Below are 12,539 nucleotides of genomic sequence, written 5' to 3' on the forward strand. Positions count from 1 at the left end.
CTACTGCAGCCAATAGGAAAGCCAATGACTCAGTGGAGCTAGACCTCTCTACAATGAGTGCTGAAAGCCCTATGGTGGGCTAAGCATAAGTCTTACACGAATGCCAACAAGATGAACTATGCTTTCTAAGCACAAATTCGTTGGCAGACCATATAAGACTATCCAATTGTGAACACGTGATGGAGGTCTTCTGACCCATTGCATTACATTGGGCTTTGAATTTTCTCTCCTCTTTACAATAAACTGGATTCCTTCCCTACAGATCAAGCCTGTTGGCTGCAGACCATGAGTCCTCTGCATTTAAATGAAAAAAAGATTGTGATGGACCGCCTGGGTGCTTCCACCAACAGTTCCTCCTGCCATCCAAATCCCTTCAGCATCATACAGACAATGTTGAAGTAAAAACCAAAGGAATTACTCTTAAAACTCAGACACCTACTTTATTCCCCACAGGAGGACATTCTCCTCTTGGATATTTGCATGACAATGCAAACTTCAAACCACCATCCAATAAACAGCCAATGGTGTTCTAATTGTAAGCTAATCAACAGCCAGACACCAACTGCTTTGATTAGTGAGGTAGTGCACAGCATTACACATTTGGTCTTTCAGGTGTTTGGCTTTTTCACTTGTGTAATCTGTCTACTAGAAAAAAATCGTAAGACCAAACTCATACAATGTTCCAGCAGTCTGAAAAAGTGGAATTCATTTATCTTAGATTTCTTGTGGGATATTGATTTCTTGTGGAGAGGCTTCTCCAACCCAGTCTGCAGGAGGGCCACCAGACTTCCCCCTGACCATTAGCCCTCATGCACACAGGCTGTTAAAAAAAGTTATGAAAACGCCAGTATTTTAGCAGTGACTTTTTTTCAGCGTTTTTGTAATAGCGGTTTTTAGCGTTTTTGAGCGTTTTTCCGCGTTAGCGTTTTTGAGTTTTTTTTTTTTTTTCAATGGATCAAAAACGCTAAAAAAAGTTGGTGAATGACGTTTTTGAGCGTTTTTCAGCGTTAGAGTGTTTTTACAGCTGAAAAACGTCTCTCAGAACCCACTGGTCCTGGGTTTTTTTACAGCTTAAAAACGCCTATGCCACTTGCAGCTCAAAAACGCCTAGGTGGGCATGAAGCCATAGACTAACATAGACAGGCCTTTTTAAGCTGCAAAAAAAGCTCAAAAAAGCAGCTGTAAAAACGTCCGTGTGCATGAGGACTTAACCTGTACAAGATTAATATATTTTTTCATCCACTTCAGAAGAAAAGCTTTGTCTTTATTCAGAGAATTAATCCAAGCCCCACGCTCAGCGTTTTTCAGAGAATGATCTGCTCTCTCAATTGGATCAGTCTGAACTTTTTTTTTTTTTTTTTTTTTTTTTTTTTTTTTCTTTTTCTTTCTTTCCATGCTCTGACCTGTAAAAGCAGACTAGATCCCCAATCTCCTCCACGGGCCATAATCTGTGGGTAGAAAGCTTGCCCCTAGTCCCCTCCAAAAGCCCCTGTCCTGGTTGGGTCTGTCACACAAAGGTCTCTGGCTCGAATAATTTCTTCCTTGTTAAATCCTTGAAACCCTCTAAGGCACCAGGCCTGAATGGGTTCTCCAGTTATGTATTACAAAAAATTCTCATTTCTCCTGGTTCCCTACCTGGCTAAATTCCAGTTCCATGAAACTTTGATTGTTGCCCATATCAGACTCACTTGGGGCCCACATTACTACAATAGCCAAGAAGTCTTGCCCAATACCTTTTTTTAAATGTTAGAGAAAGTCCTGAGTGCTTGAATCAATAGATGCTTCATTTCATACATAGAAAACAGGTGGGATTTGTTCAGGTCAGCAGGCCAGAGACCATGTCTATAAGGTAATCCATCTCATTCACATTACTATAAAATGCAAGGCTGATTCCCTCTCGTGGGATTTTTCAATATGTGCTGGCTTTGGAGATGCCATTTTGGCTTGGATTAAGGTTCTTTACTCCTCTCCTTCTCCATCAGTTAAGTATGCTGGTTACTTTTCTGCACTTCCCTTTTGTCTTATGCAAAAAAAAAAAACTCGGACATTCCCAGTATCACTGAAATTCCACATGCTGGCACTCGCTAAGGTAAATCTAGTCAGATGACGCTCTCCTAGTTATAACTAACCCCTATTGGAGCACTTTCAAATTTTACAAGTACTCCTACAGCAGTTTTCTGATACTTCATGACTTTATGTGAACACCTCAAACGGCAGCCTTAAATATTGATCTCCTGGCTAACTTGGTGTTGTGCCTTCAATCACATTTTCCCTACTGCTGGGCACCTCCTTGGATTACTTTGGATTTCACTTAACCTCAACTTGTTCATCCTCATTTACAGCTAATCTCCTCTGCTACTCGCTGACCTCTGGCAATGGCCTAATCATTCCTTGACTTGTAGCATTAACGTGATTTAAAATGACAACTTTGCCCAAGAAGGTTCATCACTACTTACAAATTCTGCCTAATATAGGTTCCTTCATTTTTGTCATTGTGCCACTTGTAAATCCTAATCATTCCTTCCACAAGTTTTTCTCTCACGAATGGAACGACCTTGGGCATTTTCCTGGTGGGACTTATCTTCACTTGGGTACAATCACTTTTTATCCATATGCACTTTTCCATCGCGGGCTGCCCTTAGGAAACGCATGAGGCACCTCTGTTGGAATTGTGGCCAGCGAGGGGACACATTAGTTGGTTATGCCCACGGCTGATTGGTTTCTGGTCCAGAGTCTTTGGTTTGTTGCATACCATTTCACCTGACCATTCACCAGGATGCCAAGTTGGTGTTTCTACATTGTCCTATTCCAGGCCTTCTTACCGATCATCAAAAACAGTCTTCCCACTTTTTTTTTTTTTTTTTTATTTTTTATTTTTTTTTTTTTGCCAGACTGACCATTGCAGTGTCCTGCAAGAGTCTCTCCTTCCACGGAGTGAGTTTGACTACATGAGCAATGAACTGGCATCTAGCATGTTTTAAAGGACTTGTAGTTCTGTTTCTTAGTTTGGGAGCCTTAGATCAATTCCACATTTCCCTCTTTGCACCTGGTCAGCTTAGACCATCTATAGTTGATGTCTGAGACAGTCTTGAGTCTGGCGTTAGGCAGAGAGGTGATGTAGAAAGCTTAGTTCTTTAAGAACAAACTAGACCTTTGAGGATTTGTAGGCAGTCACTCCTCCAGCATCAAATGATCCTACATGAGTTATTGTGCTAGAGAACAGCAGGTCTGGACCACCCCCATATTACATAAGACATGTGGTGGCAATTCCACCTGGAAAAAGCTATTTATGTTTGGAAATTTTTAAACCTGTCACATGCTGTACAGTAGTTTTCCTACACCCACTTCAGCTTTCTGGGCCTCAAGCATTTTCATGTAAAAACAAAGGTAGTCTTATTAACCACTTCAGCCCGGAAGGATTTGCCCCCTTAATGACCAGGCCATTTTTTGAGCTGCAGCATTATGCCGCTTTAACTGAAAATTGAGCGACGCTCTACCCAAACAATTTGACTTTTTTTTTTTTTTTTTTTTTTTTTTTTTTTCCTCACAAATCAAGCTTTCTTTTGGTATTTGATCACCTATGGTTTGTTTATAGCGCAAAAATGACCATTTTGAAAAACATTTTTTTGCTATCCCCAAAAGTTTTTAAACAAATTTCTTCATCAGTTGAGGCCACTATGTATTCTACATATTTATGGTAAAATAAATCGCAATAAGCATACATTGGTTTGTGCAAAAGTTATAGGGAATAGATTTATGGCTTATATTTTGCTAGTAATGGTGGCGATCTGCAATTTTTAGCAGGAATGCGGCAGACTGACTTTTTTTTTTTTTTTTTTTGGACCATTGACATTTATACAGTGATCAGTGCTATAAAAATGCACTGAGTACTGTGTAAATGTCACTGGCAGGGAAGGGGTTAGCACTAGGGGGCAATCAAGGGGTTAAGTGTGTTCCCTAGGTGTTTCTAACTGTAAGGGGATGTGACTGACTAGAGGAGCCAGATCGTTGTTCCTACCTAGTAGGAACAGACTATCTGTTTCTCCTCCGTCAGAACAAGGATTTGTGTGTTTACACACAAATCCCCTATCTGGATATTGTGCCCACAATCACAGCTATGTGCATTGGGTCCCCTGCTGTGCAGTGGGTGCCTGCTATGCACTTAAAGGAGCCACTGTACATATACACCGATGCATGCAGGAGAGCTATTCCTGCCGCCGTATATGTACTGGAACCGGTCGGGAAAAGGTTAATGGGGTGACTTCCTGTATCTTAACAATATTCTTGTGTATGACATTTCTTTGTTCCAGAGTCAGCAGTCTACTTTATACAGTATTATCCTGGCTTGTATCCTAAGAAAACAATAACTTGAAAACTAAGGTCCTTGCCTTGTGCTTTTACTGACTGTGTTCAACAAATGCAATTTTTTTCTGAGCCTTTGACTTTACTACTTGCCGGTTGTTTGTTTTTTTTTCTCCCCACCTCTACAATGTTTACTTATAGCTCCTCCTAGTTAAAGTTTAGCACCCATAGTGGGGGATCATAATTTGTGCTGCTACATGGAGTTGTCAGTTCTTTTGCACCTCAATTTGCCAGGCATATCCTGTAGTCGCAATGGGATCATATGCAGTGTGGGGATGGAGGAAAATATGGGCTTATGAAACAGTTTGGTGACTTTTTTTTTCATGCTGATGTGTGTAAGCTGCTAACAGTTAAAATTCTTTTCTCCTAGAGCTTCAGTGGATATCCGTGACAGAATAGGACACCATATAATGGTTGTAGAAGGCCTGAACACTCCTGCAGCCATTGCTGTTGACTGGGTCTACAAGAACATTTATTGGGCAGATGTTGGCTTGAAGACCATCTCCGTGTCCAATTTCAGTGGCTCTAAAAAGAGGGTCTTATTCAGCACAGAGTTGATTGATCCATCATCCATAGCTGTTGATCCAATATCTGGGTAATCTGTCTTTTTTGTAACTTTAATTAAGACTTAGCAAGTCATTGTGTTCCTTCCCTTATGAGAACTAAAGCAAATGGATAATGTGGCTATGCGCCATTGTGGATATTTTGCCCCATTGGACTGTAGTAATTTTTCACTCTGGATTCGTAGTCATCCAATGGGACTAGTCTATCTAGCTCTTGTCCATGGGTGACTATAGACATTTGAGTCCCTAGGCCTAAAGGCGTAGAGCTGGTAGATGAACTTAAAAAAAGGTCCAGGTCCTATCTTCACTTCACCCCACCCAGAGTATTTCTTAGGGCACTGACAGATGAATATAGCAGCAAGTATGTGTGGGGAAATGGGAGGGTGAAGAATGCTGTAACCCTTAGATTTAAGTTAATTTGCCTTGTTCCTTTTGTGATGTGCAGAGCTTTAAGCATTTTGGCTTCCTTTGTGGAGAGCTAACTAAGAGTGGGACACAGTGGTAGCTTGTGTAGGGGTTTTTTGTTTATTTTTTGCGTTTGACTTTTAATTTCAGATTTATCTACTGGTCAGACTGGGGAGAAGCTGCCAAGATTGAGAAGGCCGGAATGAATGGAATAGACAGACAGCCACTGGTTACAACAGATATCCAGCGCCCAAGTGGAATTGTTTTGGGTAATCACTTTTATGTAAAGCTTTTCTTAAGAGTTGACTTGGACAAATCTCCTTAGTTTTAGATTTTGGCAAGAATGGGAACCTCCTGAGTTTTGTGTGGGGGGGGGGGGGGGGGGTGTTTTTTTTTTTTTTTTTTTTTTTTTTTTTTTTTTTGTTTTTTTCTTGTGTGGTCATTGGGACATGCAGGCAGTTGGCAGAATGCCCTGCGGCTTTATTTTTAAGTATACATTTTCTCATTATCTATAACAGTTGTGCTGCATTGTGCCCTTCTTTTTAGTTAAACTTGTCAGTCCATATATTTTTCCTGATCATACAGTAGTGGACACAGGGCTTATTTCAATCATTATGGATGTTTATATGTAACTACCTCAATTTGATTGGACATTCCGAAATAAGGCTACAGAAACATCACATATAACCTTTCCCTTTTTTTTTTTTTTTTTTTTTTTTTCTCCGATCGCCCAGCTGCACCATAGCCACTGCAGGTCTTCATGCAGCTTCCGGGTATGTCCATTGTGGAGAGTGAAGCCATGATGTGGTTAACTACCCCAACCCCCATTCCTGAAGCTTGACACAACCTTGTCCAGAACCTTTCTGTTGCATGACAGACCTTGTCCTGATGCCAGGGCTCTGAGCCCAAAGGAAGCCCTCTGTTTGTTTGTACGAGGGTCTTGGGTCTTGTGGTGGATTTTCAACCCAGTGCTGCAGTTGTGGAAGGGGTGTTTTTTTTTTTTTTTTTTTTTTTTTTCTCCTTCAGTAATTTCTCATGATGGGTTTCAGGACTGCTCCTCAGCATGACAGGCTAAGTGCAGAAGAATTTGGGCAACAGAGGAAGCTCCACCTAATCAGCATTCTGAAGCTCAGGGCATTTAAGTTGTTTTATGGACACTGGACTTTATTGCGAGGACACCTGATGAGTCCAGGTAGACAGTGCCACAGCTTTAGCCTACAAGGAGGCAACGGAACTCACACTGTTCAAAGGGAAGCTAACTTCTCTTCTATGGGGCAGTACTTACATTCTGTCATCCACATTCCATGTGTGGAAGTGTCCTTGAACCCCCTTGCCCACAGATGGGTGAACACCAAATTGAATTTCCGATGCCAAAATGGACAGGTTTGTCACCTAGCCCAGGGACCCTCAAGCATCTGCCTTGAATGCTCTGACACTATGGGATTAGTTTGACCCCCCCAGATTTGCCATTGCCTCCTTTGTGCATGATTGAGAAGGGGCCCCAGTGATCATCATTGCACTGAATTGACTCCGAATGATATGGTGCTCCTGGCAGATGCTCTGTGGACCCTTTTGTATATTCTGGACCTACTGTCCCAACAGCCCATGTGCCATCCTGATAATTGGTCACTAGCTTTTACAATCTAGCTGCTGAAGTCTCGGTTCTCAATGAAAGGGGCCTTTTTTTTTAGACTGTCAATCCTACCCTCTTGAAAGCTAGGACATGGGATGTCTGGTAAATCACACCTGGAGGGCTGTCTTGCTGTTTGTAAGGCAAGAACTTTAATCCTGCAGTACTCAGTGGGATGTGTCCTGTCCTTCAATCTCATTCACCAGTTAACCTTGAGTACCATACCATCCATCTATTCCACTGTATCCCCTTGGGATTTTAATCTGTTTATTGACTTTTTGGATATTCAAAGGGTTGCTTTCTGGGGGCATTCCCCTTGACCTTTCTGGTAGCCATCACTTGTGTGGAGTGAGATGGTAGCCTTTAATCCTGGAAGTAGTTTTTTTTTTTTTTTTTTTTTTAAAGTGTTGCACAAAGACTAGATGGTCTCCCAAAGGTAGACTTTGCCTTTCACCTTATATATTCTTCCTTCCCTCCGGTTCCAAAACATTCCAGGGAGTTTATCTCCCCGGTCTGGCCATAATGGGTACCTTTCCTCTACTGCTGCTTATAGGAACATGGATTCTTTGCACTTCCAGAGTTCCCTCAAGGGTCTTCCTGCCTCACACCAACATTGCCAGGTAAATCCAGACAAGTTGTTAAAACCTGTCTAAAGGATGGGTTTTTTTTTCCCTTTACAAAAAAGTGAGCCTAAAACAAAGTCCAGAAAATAAATAAATTGAGAGTACTGAGCTGGGCAGTATTGCATCATGTGTGTGTGTCTCTAAATTGTGGTTGGTGCTCCAGAACTGTATTCGCAGGTGCTTACTTGCCCTCTGTGCCACATAACCTTGGAAACAAAAGAGTAATGGCCTCCATCTTGATATACAAGTCCCTTCCTAGTGGATTATTCAGTCTGAGTTTTGACTTATTTGGTTATGTGGGCCTGTTGTCTACTCCTTGGTAGAACTGCTTTTTTTGTAAATCCTTTGTCATGTACTATGCACTTGGGCCAATTCCCCCCCCCCCCCCCCCCCCAGTAAAATCTGTTTCCTGGAGTTCAGTATAGGGCATGAGGCTCTCCCCTCTGATTTTTGTAGTGTAAAGAGAAATTTTTACAGGGAATTTAAAACTGTCTTTAACAATAGCATTGTGAAATGTGAATTCCTTTTTTGCTCTAATAGAACTTTCTTTACGTCCGTAGATTTGGTGAAAAGTCGTCTCTATTGGCTTGATCTGAAGCTGCACCAGCTCTGCAGTGTGGATTTAAATGGCCAGGACCGCCGGATTATCTTGAAATCGCATGAATTTCTGGCTTATCCCCTTGCCCTTACAATTTTTGAGGTATTTTATCTTTCATGTAGTAAAATTGGCTATTCATCACTTAGTGTGTGTAGCCAAAACTTTTATTGTTTTGGACAGCATGGGGAAAGGTAGAAAGGGTTTAAAAATGTTTGCGTTTTTTTTTTAAAAGCTGGGGAAGGATTAAAACTCCTATCTTATAGCTATCCAGGGTTTCACTAGAGATTTCATCGGCTTCTGTCCTGTCAAGTTTCAGCATACAACTAGTAAGAATCTTAAACGGTCAGGCAAATCGGACAGCTTCTAGCCTTTTTCTATTCTACTAAAAGGCATTTGTCTGTGCTTTTTGGAGGTACTCTGTCCTGACATTGTTCAAGTACCCCAAGTGGGCCACGTTTCAGGTTTTTCCTTTGCACAGCTGCTTTAAATCAATATCCGTGACATGGTATTGAGAGCTATTTTATCTAAGGGCAGTTTCCAAAACATGGCCCATTGTGGGTACTTGAGGATTCAGATTGAGAACCGTTGAGCTAAGGGAGCCCTGCATAGCAGTAAAAAAACACAAGTTCTAACCCTTCTACTCTAGAGTAAGGAACGGTTGGAACCTGTCTTGTGTTACTGCAATCAAGGCCTTTTTACATCAACGCAACAATGCTGAGGGCCTCAGCTGGAGTTGTTCCACAAGAGCTGGGTCCTGAAAGACAGGTTACTGGTCTGTTAATTTTGTCTTGTACAGTTAGCCATCATAGTCTGGCAGATCGCTATGACAGAAATGGCTGGATGCAGGGCCTGCAAAGAACATCACTGTTTCTAGTTGCATACATAGATACGATATGAAAAGTCTACACACCCCTGTTAAAATGTCAGGTTTCTGTGATGTAAAAAAACACAAATCCTTCCAGAACTCCCCCCCCCCCTTTTTTTTTTTTTTTTTTTTTTTTCTGGGGATATAGCAGTGTTCAGAATTAGGCAATCACATTCAAACTCATGTTAAATAGGAGTCGGTACACACCTACCATTTTTAAAGTGCCTCTGATTAACCCCAAATTTCAGCTGTTCTAGTAGGTCTTGCCTGAGCTTTTTCTTAGTCTCATCCTACAGCAAAAGCCATGGTCTGCAGAGGACTTCCAAAGCATCAGAGGGATCTCATTGTTAAAAGGTATCAGTCAGGAGAAAGGTACAAAAGCATTTCCAAGGCATTAGATATACCATGGAACACAGTGAAGACAATCAAGTGGAGAAAATATGGCACAACAGCGACATTACCAAGAACTGGACATCCCTCAAATTGACTAGAAGAAAACTGGTCAGGGAGGCTGCCTAGAGGCCTACAGCAACAAAGGGGCTGCAGGAATATCTAGCAAGTACTGGCTCTGTGGTACATGTGACAACAGTCTCCCGTATTCTTCATATGTCAGACTTTAGGCTATGGGGTAGTGTGGCAAGATGGAGTCTTTTTCTTCAGAAAAAAAAATATCCAAGCCCAGCTAAATTTTAGCAAAAACACATCTGAAGTCTCCCAAAAGCATGTGGGACAATGTGGCGGTCTGATGAAATCAAGGTTAAACTTTTTGGCCATAATTCCAAAAGATGTATTTGATGCAAAAACACTGGACACTGCCAAAAGAACACCATACCCACAGTCAAGCTCCAAATACAAGTCAATATTGGCACAAAACCTTCAGGCTTCTGCTAGAAAGCTGAACATTAAGAGGAACTTCATCTTTCAGAATGCATCCATATCCTCAAATGAACGGCTTCACCAGGAGAAGATTAAAGTTTCGGAATGACCCAGACCTGAAGCCTATTTGAAAATCTGTGGGGTGATCTGAAGAGGGCTGTGCATAGGAGATGCCCTCGCAATCTGACAGATTTGGAGTGTTTTTGCAAAGAGTGGGACAATATTGCCAAGTCAAGATGTGCCATGCTGATGGTCTCGTATCCAAAAAGACTGAGTGTTGTAATCAAAAGGAGCTTCAACAAAGTGTTTAATCCTTTCACTGCCAAGTCTGTACACTTTACGGACCTACAGAAGTGCCCACAGGTGGCCAAGTCCGTACGGACCTCCTTTTTAAGCTTGTGGTCGCTTCAATGACCATAGGCTTATATCAGAATTGTTTGGCAGACCCTGCTGAACAATTCTATAACTCTGATCAGCAGATTACAACCCGCTGATCAGTTATTGACCCCTAATGTGACCGTTCTCCCATGCCGCAGCTGCACCCTTCCATCTAAAACTGCCCCCCCCCCCCCAGCACTGATTACCCCTGGCAGCCACCATAATTAGCCAGTGTCCCAGATGTGTCATGAGCATGTGGCTGACAGGTCACTGTCCCCTCCGCTGATGCAGAGCGGACACCTCTTGCTGTTCTCAATGGGATGGTCAGATGGAAATGGACTGCCTGTCCAGTTTCATCGGGTGCCATCCGATCTGCTAGATGGGGAATGGAATCCCCATCAGTCTGTTTTTAGCGGACTGGATCGGATGCGTAGGGAACAATGGGTGGTCCGATTGGGCACGCCTGAAAAACACAGGCAGACCCGATCGGTGTGCTTGTGTGAAAGGGGCCTAAGCCTTGTTCACACAGGGCATACAGTGTACCTTTTACAGGGATGCACAGGTGTTCCATGCATCTCTGTGCAGGCAGTCCCATTGCTGCCATTTGGGATATAGCAACTGCACGAACCGAGCCGTTGGTTCCAATTTTACATCCATGCATGTCCCTGAGCTCACACTTTCTGACATCCGTGTGGGTACATGGCCTGAATGCAGATTGGAAACAGCAGCTATGCCTATGCAGCCATTGCATCCCAATTGACATGAACAGGACTGCCTGTATGGGAATGCATGGAACACCTGTGCATCCCTGTGCGGGTAAACATGGGTGTACACTTTAGTATGCCACATGTGAATGATGCTTTAGTATTAATTTAGCAGGAATTTTTTAAGTTTTATGTGCAATATTAATGATTTTAGTGTTTTTTTTTTTTTATTTTTTAGTGAACATAGTGCTATGATCATTTTGTGACATTATTGAGGGGCCCAAAAAAGTAGCACTTCTTCTTTTTTTTTTTTTTTTTTTTTTTTATATTCATTCTTGAGGTCATATGCTTTCAGAAAATATATGGTTTTGGGGGTCTTTCACAGCTTCTGAAAGCTATAAGGGAAAATCTTTAGAGAAATTTGGATATTTACATTTTTGCGTACGTTTGCTTTTCACCATTTTGTAAAAAGGTACAATGTAAACATTTTTACTTTATCAACTCCATACAGATTAAGCTTTTTATATTAGGGATTTAGCAGGAATTTTGTAAAATTAGCTGTGTTTTTATCTAATGGTTTTAGTGTGTTTTTTGCAAATATATTGGTTTTGATAACATTTTTACAAATACCGTGGGGGCTAAAAAAAAATCAGTAGCACCTTCTACTGATCATGTGCTTTCAGAAAATATATGGTTTGGGGGGTCTTTCACAAATTCTGAAAGCTAGAAGTGAAAAATAAAAAAAAGCAAAGGAATTGCAAAAATGGTCTGGCCACCTGAGTGTACAAAATGGAGCACAGGGCCTGGCAGTGAAAGGGTTAAGTGTGCACACTTATGCAACCATATTTTAGTTTTTTTACTTCCCTCCACCTAAAAGATTTCAGTTTGTTCAACTGAGTTGTACATTTTATCAGTCAAACTAAAGGTGTAAAAATGAGAGCAATCATTTCAGAACTCTTCCCATCAGAAACCTGACATTTTTATCCACTGTGCATGCATACATACCCAAATGGGGTAATCTGCACCAAGCTGAACTTAAAAATCGAAACATTTTATCCATGTAGCAAAATTCCATATATGCGACATTGTGCCTCTTGCATTAACACATCTCCAACATATCTTGCTTATCAATATTAACTTTTATGAATGGCCATTGGGCATTGATACCACCTAGCTAAATTTTTTATAGTTTTTCTTTCTTGATGTCTGGCTAATGGGGACAACTTATGTGATGAACTACTTTTTTCCCAATCTGAAATGGGAATTGTCGTCTCCAGTTTTTCCCATTTGGTTACGTAGGTCTCTTCACCAGAATTTAGGAAGCAAATATTTACAGATGGCAGGTAGAACATGAGTTGGTCTTTTGTTCTTGTATTAATCGTTCAAATTCTGTTAATGGCCTATCTAATGGGAAGTTTGTGTCAGAATGTATGTTTTGAAATTTCTGATATTGCATCCATTTAGTTCTAAACTCCAAGCCCCAAGAATTCAACAGGGGGAGTTTGCCATCCACCAAGGTCTGGACCAGTCTTGCA

General features: G+C 41.4%; 1 protein-coding gene across 1 annotated transcript in view; it reads left to right on the forward strand.

Annotated features, from left to right (window-relative positions):
- Window positions 1-12,539, forward strand: part of VLDLR (very low density lipoprotein receptor) — a 102,572-nt gene that overhangs the window by 64,987 nt on the left and 25,046 nt on the right. Inside the window, exons 11-13 of the mRNA XM_073634913.1 lie at window positions 4,733-4,957; window positions 5,481-5,599; window positions 8,144-8,283. Coding sequence (XP_073491014.1) covers window positions 4,733-4,957; window positions 5,481-5,599; window positions 8,144-8,283 — 484 coding nt within the window. The remainder of the gene's footprint in view (window positions 1-4,732; window positions 4,958-5,480; window positions 5,600-8,143; window positions 8,284-12,539) is intronic.

This window comes from Aquarana catesbeiana, linkage group LG01, assembly GCF_042186555.1.
Source record: "Aquarana catesbeiana isolate 2022-GZ linkage group LG01, ASM4218655v1, whole genome shotgun sequence".
In the NCBI taxonomy this organism is placed as follows: domain Eukaryota; kingdom Metazoa; phylum Chordata; class Amphibia; order Anura; family Ranidae; genus Aquarana; species Aquarana catesbeiana.